The sequence below is a fragment of the Ambystoma mexicanum genome, chromosome 3q (assembly GCF_040938575.1).
Source record: "Ambystoma mexicanum isolate Mex_15411 chromosome 3q, UKY_AmexF1_1, whole genome shotgun sequence".
NCBI classification, from domain to species: Eukaryota; Metazoa; Chordata; class Amphibia; order Caudata; family Ambystomatidae; genus Ambystoma; species Ambystoma mexicanum.
Genome location: NC_090926.1, coordinates 404111495 through 404127510, shown reverse-complemented (window position 1 = coordinate 404127510; position 16016 = coordinate 404111495). Strand labels below are relative to the sequence as shown.

At 47.4% G+C, this 16016-nt stretch overlaps 1 protein-coding gene across 4 annotated transcripts in view; it reads right to left on the bottom strand.

The window, feature by feature from the left end:
• Nucleotides 1–16016, bottom strand: part of MGAT4B (alpha-1,3-mannosyl-glycoprotein 4-beta-N-acetylglucosaminyltransferase B) — a 1380432-nt gene that overhangs the window by 803311 nt on the left and 561105 nt on the right. For all 4 annotated transcript variants that reach the window (XM_069654102.1, XM_069654101.1, XM_069654099.1 and 1 more), the window contains one exon: nucleotides 12414–12460. In XM_069654102.1, coding sequence (XP_069510203.1) covers nucleotides 12414–12460 — 47 coding nt within the window. The remainder of the gene's footprint in view (nucleotides 1–12413; nucleotides 12461–16016) is intronic.

Sequence of the window (16016 nt, the reverse complement as noted above, 5' to 3'; positions counted from 1 at the left end):
CAACCTGTAAAGGTGATGCATGCCCACCTAAGTTAATAAAAGACTGCGCTGAACCACTTGCCCCACTCATCACTGCATTCATCAATGCCTCTTTCAAAACTAGCACCGTACCCCATAGCCTCAAAGAAGCATGGGTTTGCCCCCTCCTAAAAAAAACAACCTTAGATCCCACGCAGCCCAACAACTACAGACCCATTACAACGGTCCCCTTCCTTCTAAAAATATTAGACAAAGTGGCACACAGCCAAAACCAACTCTACCTCGAATCGAACACCATTTTAGGAAACAGACAGTCTGGCTTCCGCAAAGGTCACGGTACAGAGACGGCCCTCTTGGACCTCAAAAACCAGATGACCAAGATCTTGGACACAGGCAAACCCGCACTGCTCCTCCTCCTCCTCCTCCTCCTCCTCCTCCTCCTCCACCTCTCAGCTGCGTTCGACCTCGTGGACCATAAAACCCTCACCACACACCTCACTCACTCAGCACATTTCTCCCACCACGCCACATCATGGATCACATCCTTTCTGGAAGGGAGGGCCATGAAAGTGTTCTCAAATACTTCTAATGCAGCTCCTACAATACTACACTGCGGTGTCCCACAAGGCTCATGTACAGACCCCACGCTGTATAACCTTTTCCCTAAGCCTCTATTCGATAAACTGGACGCACTTGGGATCGCATACACCAACTATGCAGACGATACCCAAGTGCTCCTACCTCTAACAGGCTCTTACCACGCAGACACCCTAGCCCTAAAAGAAATTTACACCACCATTCAAACATGGATGGCCACTAACGGCCTATGTCTTAATGGGGATAAGACCAAGATCCTTATTATTGGTCAAAAGTCTACACTTGCCAAACTAGACAGTCTACATCAACTTCAAAATAGACAACTGCACCATCCCAGTTTTAACCTCTGTTAAAGCGTTGGGGTACACATTGATGCAACCCTCTCCATGAATAAACAAGTTAGCGCAATTGTCTCTGCCTCTGCATTAAGCTCCAAACTAATCAACACCATCAAACCTTTCCTAACCAAAGAAAATTGTCTCTCAATAGCAAAAGCCAATATAGGCGCAAAACTGGACTATTGCAACTCCCTTCTAGCAGGCACCTCTGTAAAAAACTTAGACTCCAGGTCACCGAAAATAATGCACTCGGAGCGGCTTTAAGCATCTCAAAAAAGGAACACATCTCACAAGCAAGACAATCCGTTCACTGGCTTCCAGTCAAAGAGCGTATCACCTTTAAGATACTCACCACAACCCACAAATGTCTCCACAGCACAGCACCGCCCTATCTCTCTGACACCCTTCACAGGCCCATCTCTACCAAACCCACCAGATCATGCTACGCTAACCAACTCACTGTACCACGAATCAACAAGGCCAAGGCAAGAGGCTTAGGATTCCCATACATAGCTCCCACACTTTGGAATAAACTCCCTCCTGTGCTAAGAGCAGAAAGCTCTCACACAGCTTTCAGAAAAAATCTCAAAATCTCCCTCTTCAACTAACACGCCACCCTCTACTGCCAACTCAATATACAATGACAATGTTTTGCATTAACCTTGTATGTACATTACCATATGTGTAACTAAGTTTTTCCTACTGCTGTAACTAGCGCCACGATGCCCCCTGGCTGTATTGTGCGCTTAACAAATTCAAATAAAAAAATAAATAAACTGGTTAACACATCAATAACCCCCTCGCCCCAACCTTGTGAGCAGAGTTTTGTGTTTTTATCAAAAAACTTTTAGACCGTAATCATAGTTTTATTTTATAAAGTAATGTTTACCTAACAAGTGACAAGCACCTACCAGTGTACTTGTGTTTTTGCCAACATCTGCCCACTGGTGCATGTGTCGCCAAAATTGAGGCTTTTTGTAGGCTAGACACTTCATTCCTATTCTGCAACTGTCAGACCTTATTTAAACATTTAAAACAATTATTTTATAACTTCTAAACCACCCAATAGAGCATCAAAAGACAAGAAAACAAAATTGAGAGAGTGTAAAGTAGTCGACCCATATTACATGCATTAAAGGATAAAACAAAAGGTAAATCCTCCTCTATTGAAATTATTAGTGCATCCCATATTATGGAAACATAGCATATAGTATTTGTACATGACCACCCTTCACTACGCCCAACTAGCATCTGTATGTTATGCAACTAAACCTTGTTTCACGTGTTGCAAATTATTTGATTTGACCTCAGTTACAAGAGAATCTTCTGCTTCTTATATCAATTTAAAAAGGTGGTAAATGAGAAATTACCTCTTGGAATCATTGAAGGGAGTATGTCAGTGTCAGCCCAATACTGCTTTAGACATGTTATACTGGTCGTGTATCTGTGACTTTCTCCCAACACTTTAAGGTCCCACTAATTCTGTGAGGGTAAATATAAATATGTGATTAACTGATGTTGGCATCATACATCTTTTATCTATATGTAGATAGAGATGTCAGAATCAAGTGTCTAGCCTAGAAAAAGCTTCAATTTTGTTGAAACATTTGGATGTGCACCAGTGGGTAGATGTTTGAAAAAGCACAAGTGCACTGGTATATAGGTGCTAGTCACAGGTTAGGTAACATGTTCATTAAAAGAAATCAAACTATACTGATCATGCTCTAAGATTTTTGATAAAAACAAAACTGTGCGCACAAGGTTTGCAAGGTTTCTTACAATGTATTAAATGTTTGTATGAACTCTTCATCAACTATACCTTTTTTTTCAATTAAACATTTTATCAGATTATTCTGAAATGTATACACATTGTCAACAGCAAAGCATTTAGCAACATTAAAATCACTATAACGTGGCCAGAGGCAGAAGTACATGGTATAAATCACTGTAACCTCCTCCCTCCCCTCAACCTTCTACTCAGCTCAGCCTTGTAGCCAACGGGTTAACAGAGGTCTTCTGGTGAGGGCCGGGAATTGTTCTGAATAGTCCATAAAGGGTGCCCAGGTATTCAGCAAGTAGTTCAGGTTTCCTGTTACTTTTTCAGCCATCGCAATTTCCCAACATTTAGACCACCACAGTGGGAGCGAGGGGCCATCAGCGTGTTTCCAAAGACGAGCCATTGCTACTTTTGTCGCTAATAGGAGATGTGTGCGGAGCCGGGAATCCTGCCCTGTTAGTCGGAATTCTCCTCCCCGTTTCCCCCAAGCATATAATTCCAGGATCCCACGGGAATGCAAGCCGGTGATTGCCTTCATGTGGTTTGTCACCTCCATCCAGTATATCTCTGCTTTGGCACAGGACGACACCAAATGGAATAGAGTGCCCTTGGAAGAACACCCTCTCCAGCAATTTGGGGGATTTCAGGGTTGGATTTATTCAGTTGGGCTGGGGTGAAATAGTACCTGTAACAGAGCTTATAACCTCCTTCCTGGTTTGTGATGCATTATGTGCTCTTATGTATCCTCTCCCAAATCTTTCCCCAGTCCTCCATCTCAATCCCCCGGCCCAGGTCCCCCTCCCAGTCAAGCATGTACTTTTTTCCCAGGGTCAGTCTGTCCAGGAGGCGGTAGAGATTTGAGATCCTGCCCCTAGGAGCTGCTGATGTTAAGGATATTTCCAGTGCAGTTAGGTCTCTAGCCCCGCTCTCCCTAACCATTTTATGGGAGACCCAGTGTCGGAGCTAGATGTAGTGGAACCGCTCCTCCTACCCCACCCCAAATCTCAACTTGCATCTTTCGAATGTTATGGGTGAGACCCCTTCTAAGAAGTCTGACAGCTTTTCCTGCCCACCCTCGTTCCATGCCATAAAGCTGAGCAGGGGATTGCCTGGGGTAAATTCAGAGTTATACCAGATGGGAGTAAGCGGGCCCCTAGAGCCTCTACAGCCCCATTTACGTGCTGCAGTCTTCCAGCAGCTAACAGTAACTGTGCTGGCTGTGAGGGGGCCCTGGTTTGTTTGGGCTCTGATAGAGGGCAGGTGGGGTAGCCCGGATGGAGGGCGGGGGGGTTGGCCACCAGGCTTCTTCCAGTTGCTTCCATAGTGGCTGGTTGGTGGATTGGGTCCAAGTGTATGCATGGGATAATTGTGCTGCAAGCACGTATATAGTCACATCTGGGACCCCCAGCACTCCCGTGACCCTCCCTCGAAGCATAATCTTCCTTGATATTCTGGGTTTCTTCCCTCCCCAAACGAATGTCAGTATATTTCTCTGTAGAATGCACAATTCGTTCGCTGGAATGTTTACCGGGAGTGCCATGCATTGGCATCTAGTGAGCAGGTTCATTTTTACAGCGGCGATTCGCCCGAACCAAGAGATCTCTTGGTTCTCCCAATGCTTTAGGTCTCTCCGGAATTCGTCCCATAGCTGAGGGAAGTTGCATCGGTACAAACGGTGCCATTGGGAATATGCACCCCGGGATACTCTAGCTCAGACTCTGCCCAGGGGACTGGTAAACTGGCACCCAGCTCTGTCTTTTGCCTTGTAGTGAGATTGATTGCCAGTGCCGATGATTTGCCCAGATTGATCTTGAACCCGGAGGCCCGCCCAAATTCCTCAATTTCCTCCCATAGGGGACCCAGGGATGCGTTTGGTGTAGTTAAGGTCAATAATACATCATCAACATATAATGCAATCTTATATTCTTGCTTCCCCAATGTGAGCCCCATTATCTTCGGGTCGTGCCGGATCCTATTTGCAAAGGGCTCCATTCATAAGGTGAAAAGCAATGGTGATAGGGGACAGCTCCGCCTTGTTCCCCTGGTTATTCTGTTTGTCTCGGATCTGACTGCATTAACCCTTAATTGCGTAGTGGGGTACTGGTAGTTAGCCATTGTCCACTTAGTAAAATTTGGCCCGAAACAAAAATGTGAAAGCACTGCACCAATATAACCCCAATCCAGCAGGTCAAAAGCTTTGTGTGCGTCCAAAGACAGAACCACCATGCTCTCCCTCAACCTATGGGCACACTCTATATCATCTATGGTCCGTCTGATATCAGCTTGTGTCCCCCTTGTTAGGCAGAATCCTGTGCAATTCCCTTAGGGAACACTGCAAAAAGATTAAGACTACAGGAGTAAGCGGTAAACCGAATTGGTAGCAGTCTGCACCACCCAGATTTATCTGGTAGATGTGGCTGAGCAGTCAGACTTCTCTCAAGAAGAGTTAGGCAGTAGAGGATACACAATAGTGCCAAAAACACAGTAGAACAAGCAAACACTGACCAGAGCTTTGTATCGAAAGTATATAATTATTTAACACACTTTAGAAAATACACTAGCACTACTAATCAAAAGCAAGTTCCAACACAATCAGTAAAGTATTTACACCTCCCTTAGCAATTACTAGACAAGTCTAAGTTAAAACATCACTTTCTGTCAAAACAGAGGTGAGCGCGTAACTTAAATGGCACTCCAATAATTAGGTTAAAGGGAGAGAAAAAGGCAGGTCATAAAAATAAAACAGTTCCCAACACTTTTAAGAGACAAAATCAAGTTACTGAAAGCAGGGTATACTGTAGAGCCAAAGTTCATAGGCCAGGGCCACTTTGAATGGAGCAAGGCGAAATGTGCCCAAGATCACACCGTTTAGCAATGCATTCAAGTCTTTGTAGAAATGTTCAAAAGAGGTTGGGATGATTCAAAAGACAAAGTTAGAAGGTCTGGGGGCCAACCCAGTTGGAAATTCAAGGATTTAAGGGTCACTTTGGGCAAACCGAAGAAAGGGAGGCCAGGTAGAACACAGTACATTAAAGAGTGAGGAAGCTCCAGCGGTGGCAGTTGTTCCTGGCAGCGGGTGCAGTTTGTGGTTTCGACCAGGGGAAGAGAGGATCTCGTCGAGGAGGAAACTTGGAGTCGTTGCACTGCCCAGGGAAGAAACCAGCCGCGGAGTTCGTCGGTGAAAAGGTGTGTTCCTGGTATTCGCGGTCACAGTGGTGCAGCTTGGCTATCCGGCCTCCGGGGTGCTTGGCACGGGCGATTCGACCAAGAGACGTCCTGGAAGACGAAATGACGAACTGGTTGATCCCACCAGCTCAGAGGGAGAAGACTCTTCCAGCAGAATATCTCCTCTGGTCATCGGGAAAGTGGTGAGGTCGTTGCAGCAGGGCTCCACCGGTGGCGTCGTCATTGCAGATGGCTCAGCTTCTTCCCTCTTCAGATTTCTTAGGTCCTTTGGCGACTTCTGAAGTTCCAGTCCCAAAAGCCCTGCTTTTATGCAGAAAAACCCCCATTCAACAGCCTAGCTGTCACTCAAACATGCTAAGTGGTGAGCCGGGCGGCTCACCACTGGCCCAATCAGAACAGAGTTCGACTTGAGTTGCTAAGGCAACGCAGTCCAGGGTGCCAATTCCCACACCCACACATCCTGTGGAACCCAGACAGAGTGGCACCAGTTGGAGGGCTTCTGTGGAGAAGCCTGCCAAAAAAGCGGAACAAAGGGCCCGACCTTGGTTGGAGTTACAGAGACGGACACAAATGTCATTTTAGAAAAGAGTTCTGGCAAAAAGACCCAACCGTTGATTTAATATTAAATAAATAAACCGGCGGTATCTTTAACATTGCACCAAAAAGTGGTGCGTTTAAAATCAATGGTAAAATCCCATAGGAAATATTCCGGTGGAATATTTTGCATGGTAACCACTGCCACCAGCCAGAAACTCAACAAGGGGGGACTGGACAGTGCCCCCTTGGAAACAGACCCAGGGGCAATCGAATTAACCCCTTCCAGTACTTCCACAATATGATGGTTTGTACTGGTTCTGTTCACAATTTTGGACTAGTAAAGTCAATGGTGACTTTACATGCCCTGGGAGACAGTAGTCAGTCGCAGGGTATGGAGTCTATGTTTGGGGGTCACTATGACACCCCTGTGTTACTGCACTGAGGGTGCTGTGTAACATACACAAAAACAGATGATACCTTATGGAGTAAAAGACCCCATAGCCCATAAGCACACAAAAAGTCAGAGACATACCTCAAATCATGCCTAAGAGTGGGAGGAAAAAGAGTCTCACTGTTAGCAGGAGAAAAAAACAAACCCCAAAAATCCAGCAACGCTGCTGGGGGACTAACTAGGTTTGGGAAATTAGCCTTATAAGAGAATTCTCCCTAACACCCCTCCCTGGGATGAAACCCGCCTGATCGCAGGCTGTAATGTACAGGAGATACGCTTTTAGTCTGGTCACTAAGACTTTAGAAAATATTGTCCCATCGTTGTTCATAATGGTAATTGGTCTGTAGGAGGAGGCCTGCTCAGGATCTTTCCCCGGTTTGTGGATTAGAATCGTTAAGGATTCCGCCATTGACTTGGTGATTGAGCCTGTCGATAGGAAAGAATTAAACAGGATAGTAAGTTGTGGGGCCAAGATTTGCGCGTAGGTTTTATAGAATTTTGCAGTGAGCCCGTCAGGCCCCGGTGCAGTACTCTTTAGGGAGGTAATGGCCTTGACTATTTCCTCTGCTGTGATCGGGTCTTCAAGGGCTGACAGATGGGAAATAGTTTGTGGGCCACTGTGGAGTAAGCATGAGGAAAAATTCTCGGGGGCTGTCGGCGGTCCGGCCATTACAGCTTTGTGGTGATCCACCAGCTCTTCCAGCTTGTCCGCATCCGTATATCGGGCTCTACCATCAGCACCTATAAGGCGTGATATGTTATTCCTGCTATGTATCTTTTTAAGCTTATATGCAAGTATTCGGTTCGCTTTGTTGCCTTTACTATGGTAAAATTGCTTTGTGAAAGCCAGTGATTTGTGGAGCAATCAGCCCAGTGCATTTCAAGTGCAGTCTTGGCTTTCCTTAAGGCCCTCTCTATTTTCCGTGTCCTGCGGGATTGTAACTCTTTTTCCAAGGCGGTCACTTCTCCCTCTAATTTCGCTGCCTCCTTTCTCGAAATCCAGCTCTGTTCCGCTCCTGCACTGATGAGAGTACCTCTCACTAATGCCTTCATGGCGTCCCAGATAATGGCTACTGCTATGTCGGATGTGGTGTTTTCAGCGAAATAGTTAGTGAGTGACTCAACGATTTCTCTTCTGCCGCTATCGTCCAATAGGATGGTGTTGTGAGTTTGCAAAACCGTTGGGGGGGTTGGGTAGAGCCAGATATGCTAAGAGTTGCCGATATTGGGGCATGGTCCGGAATTGTTGGGTGTGAATCTGTACACCGTCTAGGCACGGGTAGATGTCGTTTGAGATGAGTAGCCGCGAAAAGCCCCTATGAGCATGTGAGTAGTGAGTGTAGCCCCTCCCCCCAGCGCTGAACAATTTCCACGTATCTACTGTTTCCGTTTCTCTAAGGAGCCTAGTGAGAAGACAGAGCTGACTATTTTCTAGATAGGGGGACCCTTTCACTCAATAGGATAGCCACTCCCCTTTTCTTCGACCCGGATGCGGCAAAGAATGCCTTTTTGTATCGCCTGAATCAAATACGCTTTTCGTCGGCTTGCAGCAGATTAGTCTCCTGAAGGAGTACTATATCCCCCGCTAACAGGCTGAGCTTGTGCTATACGGACCTGCGCTTCCCCGGGTAGTTAAGACCCTGGACATTCCATGAGAGGAGTTTGAGTGCGCTTACATCATCCTGCCCCATGAGGTAAGGTAGTAAGTTTGGCTTCGGAAAGTGTCGTACTGGCCATGTCGTTTTAGGATGGTTATTAAAGACAATGTGTTGCATTTCTTAACTAAATATGAAAGGAGAGGAAAAACCGAACCAACTCTCTCCAGTTTAGTCCCTTCCCTCCTACAGGCCCTCCCCCCATCCACCCAGAACTTGCATACCGGTAGGACAAAACACATCCCACCAACTAGGGCAACTGGTGGTGCTCCAGCACCAAGCAACTGAGGCCAACTGGGCCCAATGCGACCGAGAGACGAGCGGAGACAACTCAAACGCAGCATGAAGGGCGCATCCAACAAGGCTTGTCCTCCAGCTAAACTTACCACGCCAGTCCGGGACCTCAAACCCGGCTCCACCCCCCGCCCCCAAAGCCTCGGACCCCACTATGCGCCCTTGTCGACTATGGCAACCGAAGTGGAGGTCTGGCGGAGTGCGTGGGTGCAACAGCAAAGTCAATCAAGAAAGAATCTCCAGTCCTGGGAACTTAGAAAGCAACTGAGGTAATCAGTCCAGATTGGGCGCTTTCTGAGGAGGACCACGGATCCTGCGCCTTCTGCTGGCCCTGGACCAGGACGTTCCCGCCTGTTTCTTGGAGGGGTCCTGGGGGATATCCTTGGCTTCAAAAGCTCCATTCCCTCCACAAACCCCCAAACATTTTTCAGCATCATTCATTGAATGAATCCGTTGTTGGGCTCCCTCCCAGGTTAATTTCACAGACGTTGGAAAGCCCCAACGGTACGGGATATGCTTTTCTCTCAGCCATTCTGTCAGTACCTTGAGAGCTTTCCGTTTCTGGAGGGTAGAGTTCGCCAAGTCTTGGTAGAGCAGGATGGTGGAGCCCCTGAAGGTGATTTGTTGCATCGATCTAGATTCCCTCATGATCTTCTCCTTTACTCTGTAAAAGTGGATTCTGGCTAGGACGTCCGGCGGAGATGAGGCGGATTGTCTCGGGACAGTTCTGTGGACACGGTCTAATTCAAGTGGGGCCCCATCTGGGAGTGTTATGATGAATCTGAACAACTCCGCCACATACCCTTCAAGGTCTGAGTCCGGGACAGATGTTGGAATACCCCTGAGGCGAATATTATTGCACCTTGACCTATTTTCCATGTCCTCCTGCTTCGCCTCTAGCAGATCAGACCTTGCCTCCAGAGCTGTGATCATGTCCTGCCCTTGCTCGCAATCGGATTTTTGGTCACACCATTAGTTTTCCAATTTTGCCGTCCGGGATTCTTTCTCTGCCATTCTTATCCAGGAGGTTGATCTTCTTTGTGACTTCTTCGGTGCCCTTCTGGATCTCCTTCGTTATGGCAGCGAGCAGGTCTCTTAGGTCAGCTTTCGTGGCAGATTGCTCCGTGTCTGTGGTGACATGGCTAGGATCAGTATTCGGAGATGGCTCACCCAGATTGTCACCCTTCTTCACCTTTTCCAGAGCGGTGCCACCCATAAGAACCGCAATATCAGCTTGTTTGGTTGTTTTTCCACGTTTCGCCATTGTGGTGTGGACTGACAGCTGGGGGCGGGATAGGGGCGACGACAGAGCACTTATTCAGACCAGGAGATGTGGTTGAGCAGGGAGATAGGCGTTCAGGGCCGCTTCTGAGGCTGATACCGTGGAGGGATATTGTCCGTTGAAATGACGGGAGGCTACCCTCAGCGCCGACACACTACAGAGCTCACCATGTCAGTTCGGCTGGTGCCATGCCGTGAGGCGACATCCGGGTAGTCGGACGATCCGCTCTTTTTTTTGTGGTGGGGAGATACCCAGGTCAGCGCTGCCGGATAGCTCTTGCACCCCAGGGATATCCAAGGTGTTCCATCGTCAGAGTTCCTCAGGAGGCCACCCACCATTCAGGTCCACGGGAGAGTCACTAGAACATGCACCCTCTTGATGCTGCCCACGAATAACGCAGCTGGCCCCACCTTAGTTGAGGGAGTGCCGTACAGAGGGGCTTCAAAGGAACATTTGTGGACCCTTATCCCGCAGTTCGCCCCTAAAGGTCACCTTCGCCGTTTCAGGAATGTGCCAGGAGCAGCCGGTGCTACCCCAGGGCTTCGTGATCAGGCGCCGACTCGCGGTCTGGGGCCAACTGAGATGAGATGTGCTGCTCCCAAGTTGGCTGTAGTCCTGGCCCACGCTCCCAACAGCCGGGTATAGTCAGCCACCGGTTGGACTTGGAGATGGTAGGGAGGGACCCCCATTGAGCAGGGGCTCTGCGCCTCCAGCGACGTGTGGGAAGCCCGACAGAGGGGAAGGCTGCAACGGGCACTCCTAGAGACAGGCTGCAAGCCGCCGCAGAAAAGGCAGTGCAACAGGAGCCTCCGAGGAACGAGGAGCAGAGCGCCGTAATAATGCTTCCGTCGAAGGTGGCGATGAGTGAGCCCCGTCAGCCCCAGCTCAAATCAGGAGGTGTCGGATGGAGACCCATGAATGAGGCAGAGTGCCGTCTGCCGAGCTGCCGCAGATACTCCCCAGTCAGCCGCATCAGGCCACAGCTGTTGCTTCTACGGACGACGATGACTAACGTTGATCGGGGTTCGCTGGTGATCGCGGCTGCCATTTTCTCAAGGGGGCCCGCGTCGGATTGGGAAGGCTCACAGCGGATTCCCCCGTCAACACGGCGAAATATCAGTAGATTTTTCAGGTGAATCATGCCCCTTTCTCTGGGCATGACATTCTAATTTTTCAGGCAAAACCAGACGTAGGAGCCAGCGGCGTTGTGCACGAGGCTCGGAGCACTCCAGGAGCTTCTATGGAGCCATGCTTCTCGCAGCGGCTCCAAGCCACGCCTTCAACTATACCTTTTATAAATCAGATATTTCAAGATTGGCTAGCTAAGATCAATATTGCAAATCTATTTAAACAAATAAAACTTCTCAATTGACTCCACAAATTATCCACTTCCAGAATTAGATGGGTTCTCTATAAATGAATGGAGCTTACTTTATCACACCATTGGCGCTTCACACTAGACCAGTTTATAATTTGTCTCACAATTTTGAATACTATCTTTCGCTGCTTCCAAGCAGTTCTTATTTTATTACAGATATACAGGATGTATGCCGCTAAATACAAACTTTCAAACAAGCACCCAAAAGTAGGCATAGCTATAGTTTATTAAGATTTCTACAATGCTAAGCTGCCATTTGAGAAGGGGGGGGTGGCTTTAGTGGGATAGAGGGAAACCTGCATGATAGCGTTGACGTTGTGCTGATGCATGCAGACCGGACGTACTCTGAGCTCTAAGTGGGGGTCAGTTTCTAGATGTTCTGTATCAAGACCATAGAGATATCTGTGCCCAAATGGAAGCCTCATGTGTGCTGGGTGCTAAGATGCATTGGATTGGGGTTGTGGTAAGCAAGTTGATTGCAGAGATGTAGTGCTCTGATATATTATGTCTGTTGTAAGGGCTGTTCAGTTGCCATGTTGGGTGGCTTAGTTTGTGTGCATATGTTGTGGTGCAATGTAGCATTTCAGCGATTTAGTACAAGTAGTAGTCCGAGACTTCCATGGGCAGACCGAAAACACAGTAGATAAGCTGGCACAGCAAGGCATGAAAAAAAAAGCATGAATGTCATTGCAATGCATTAAAGTGATAGAAACACCTGGGAGAGGCCTTAGAACCGGGTGGTCCTCACCACGTTCCTACGACTAGCCTCAAGGAGATTGGTCTCATTTTACTTTTCTGTCACTCAGATACATTTTACCCTATGTGCCACAAGGATCTCAGAAGTGGTAAATAGCGTGCTCAAAAAAACATCCCCATGAATATAAAGAAAAAGTTCTGCCACAAAACAAATTAATTAAACAACTATTAACAAATACTCACATCTTTTTGAGGTTTTCGGCCACTAGGCTAGCATACTGCCCATCAGTCTGTGGAAGAAAAAGAAATTAAAATGACTTCACAACAGTGAATGGCTGACAAACTCCTAACCAATTCATTAAATAACAGAGCCACCATAGGCACAGTTAATGTATGCATGTCATCTGCTCAGTGCTACTAATTTGAAGGCAGCCAGCTGAATGCCCCTCAAAGAAGCATCACTGCCCTCTATCATGCCGCAGCACGCAAAACAGAAGAACAAGTTACTTACCCATGGTAACGTTCTTTCGACTGGATGTTCCTCCCACGTATTACTCATCTTATGATATCTCCATATCCAGCTTTAGCTGCTCTGGAATTTCTTTTTCAGCAAGGGGCTGCTAGTCGTTGCCTCTCAACTCGATGTCCATCGAGGGCCTCCGTCTCCAAGTCTAGGTCATCGATGGTATAAAGCCTGCGCAGCGGCAGTTGGCATCAGTTCCATTTTAACATGTAATGGTTTATCTTCTGCCCGACAACTACTCACCCTGAAAGAGCTTAAGCTGCAATGACATGGAAATTCTACTGTGGGGTAGGCTGGGAGGGGCGATGAGGAATACATGGGAGGAAAATCCAGACGAAAGAAAGTTACCATGGGTAAGTAACTTGTTCCTCGAATGGACTGTGTCCTCCCACGTATTCTCATCTTATGATAGACTCCCAAAGCAGTATTTTCATCTTTGGAGAAGGGAGTCTGAATTTACAGTTTCAAATTAGAATTTTGGTTTTACTTATTGATCTGTATGTACAGAATGTAACACTGCCTTCCCAAAAACACCTTCCCGGCCTGAGGAAGAGTCCAAACTATGCTGCTTGGTGAAAGTGTGGAAGGAGGACTATGTTGCACCCGGACACATATCCTTAATTGGGACTCCCCTCTGTAGAGCAGAGAAAGTAGCCATGCCCCAGGTCGAATGTGCTCCGAGACCCTCAGGAACATCTTTTCCAGCTAATCTGTGGCATTCTGATATTCCTAGGATGATCCACCTACATAGTTTGTTTTGAGACCGTCATATCAAACCTATGGCCTGTGTAACCAACAAAAAGTTGATCGTCTTGTCTTAATTTAGACATTCTGTACCATGTAAGCCTGTGGCTTAGGCAGCAGAGAGTCTAGCACATCGCCCACACCTAACATGGCCTCTCCAAAGTCCCTCTTCACTTGGTGACCGAAGATGCCCTTCATCTCCTTATTAACCACCTGCTAGAATGGTTTTAAGATGGGGCAAAGCCACCATATTTGTATCCAGGTAACCACCTCATTGCACCGCCACCATCAAGACTGGGCTGTTGAGGGGGAAAATCTGTGTAGTTTCTCGGGGGTTAAGTGCCACTGCACCAGGACTCTAGTCAAAATGTTTCTAATTTGCATACTTCTCATTAGCTTCGGAATTCGCTGCCACACTTCCCACCACTGGTCCTCAGAAAACGGGAGCGATAGCGTGTCCGCCCATTTCTCCATGTAGGGCCATTGGGGATGGGTCGCTGGCGTGGTATATATACTATATAGTTTACTGACCACTTGCCTGTCCCCGGAGTTTGCTAGCAGATACTTTTCTAGCGGGGTAAAGTCCTTGGCGGCTGCTTTTCTCATATCATAAGAAAGCCAGTGCCTCAACTGGGTATACTGGAACGTGTCCTCCCTCAGCCCCATTTTTTTCTTTACATTCTTGCAAGGATTTCACCTCCTTCCCCTCCATCATGTCCCTCGCACTGATGGCTTCCACCAATCGAAGGCCCCTTTTTCAAGCCCAGGGGTCAACTGGGGATTATGTATAAGCGGCGTGAACGGTGATGGGCAAGATGTGATCTTCCCCTCCTTAACCATGAGGTCCCACATGTCCCAGACCAAAGCCGTTATACTGCTTTTATACATATTGGGGGGCCCATGCCACCCTCGGCCTTTTCCCTTGCCAAATATAGTTAAGCAGCAGGTTGTTCAGAGCGTTAAAGAAGCTGGTGGGGACTGCCACAGGGAGTGCTTGGAAGTAGTAAAGCGCCCTGGGAGGATCACCATTTTGGTAACACTGATACGGCCCGCCCATGTTAGGCTAAAGAGCCTCCTTTCAGCCAGCCAAGTCTTGATTGTCCCCAGCAGGTGGGGGTAATTGGCTCGTTATAGGCCCTCTACGGAAGGAGTCAGTGCAACCCCCAGATACCGGAGGGCTCCCTTCGCCCGGGTAAATTGGCCTGTCTGAAGCGGTTCTGGGGACTCACCCCCTAGAAGAAGTTACTTACCAACTGTAACGTTCTTTCCACTGGATGTTCCTCCCAAGTATTCCTCATCTTGTGATAATTCGTTATCTCCAGCTTCGCTGCTTCGGAAAAAAATTCTCAGCAGAGGGCGTTGTGCTCGAGGTTGTGGCGTCGATTGTCCCTCGACGTACTCCGTACTCTGTCGATGGTATAAATAGCTTGAGCCGCGCCCGTTGCTTCAGTTCTGTTTTTTCGATTAAATATATATAGGAGGAACACCCAGGCGTGCCCCAGGGCCGATACATTCTTCGTGAGAGGAAAGTGTAAGAAAACGTAAACTGTACTGTGGGGTAGGATGGGAGGGTCGATGAGGAATATGTGGGAGGAACATCCAGTCGAAAGAACGTTACAGTTGGTAAGTAACTTGTTCTTCGAATGGATTGTGTCCTCCCACGTATTCCTCATCATGTGATAGGCTCCCATAGCAGTATCAATTTTTGGAGGCGGGAGTACTAATTTCAGTTTTCGTGGACAGAATGCAGAACTGCCTTGGCAAATAAACCCTCGTTAGAGGAGGCAGTATCCAAACAATAATGTTTAACAAAAGTATGCACTGTTTTCCAGGTTGCAGCTGCACAAATATCTGCTGCTGGGACTCCCCTCTTTAGAGCCGCAGAAGTAGCCAATCCCCTTGTAGAATGGGCACAAAGCCCATCTGGTGGTTCTTTTTCCGCTAATCTGTAGCATTCAACTATGGCTAATATGATCCAGCGGGAAATGGTCTGTTTTGTTACAGATAAGCCTAATTTATGACCAGTATAACCTACAAATAGTTGGTCATCTTGTCTCAATTTAGCCATCCTTGAGATGTAAAAACTAAGAGCCCTCTTGGGATCTAATCTGTGTAATCTCTCCTCTTGTTTGCCCAGATGAGGAGGAGGATAAAAGGTTGGTAGTACTATTTTTTGTGACAAATGGAAGTCCGAGACTACTTTTGGCAAGAACGAAGGTTTAACTTTAAGGACTACCTTATCCTTATAAAAAATAGTATATGGTGGTTTGCATGAGAGAGCCTGAAGTTCGCTAACCCTGCGGGCTGATGATAGGGCCACAAGAAGGACAGTTTTTAGAGTCAAAAGCCTCAATGGACATGAGTGCAGAGGCTCAAAAGATATGCAAGCCAAGAATTTTAATACTAAATTTAAGTCCCAAGTTGGTACATGAAAAGGTACTGGAGGATATTAGTAAGCCCTTTTAAGAATTGAATTATTAACGGTATTTTGAAATATGAAACCTCTTCCGAGGAGCGCTCGAAAATGGACAGCGCAGCAAGGTATCCTTTGATTGTTCCTATCTGGAGCCCCAGATTAG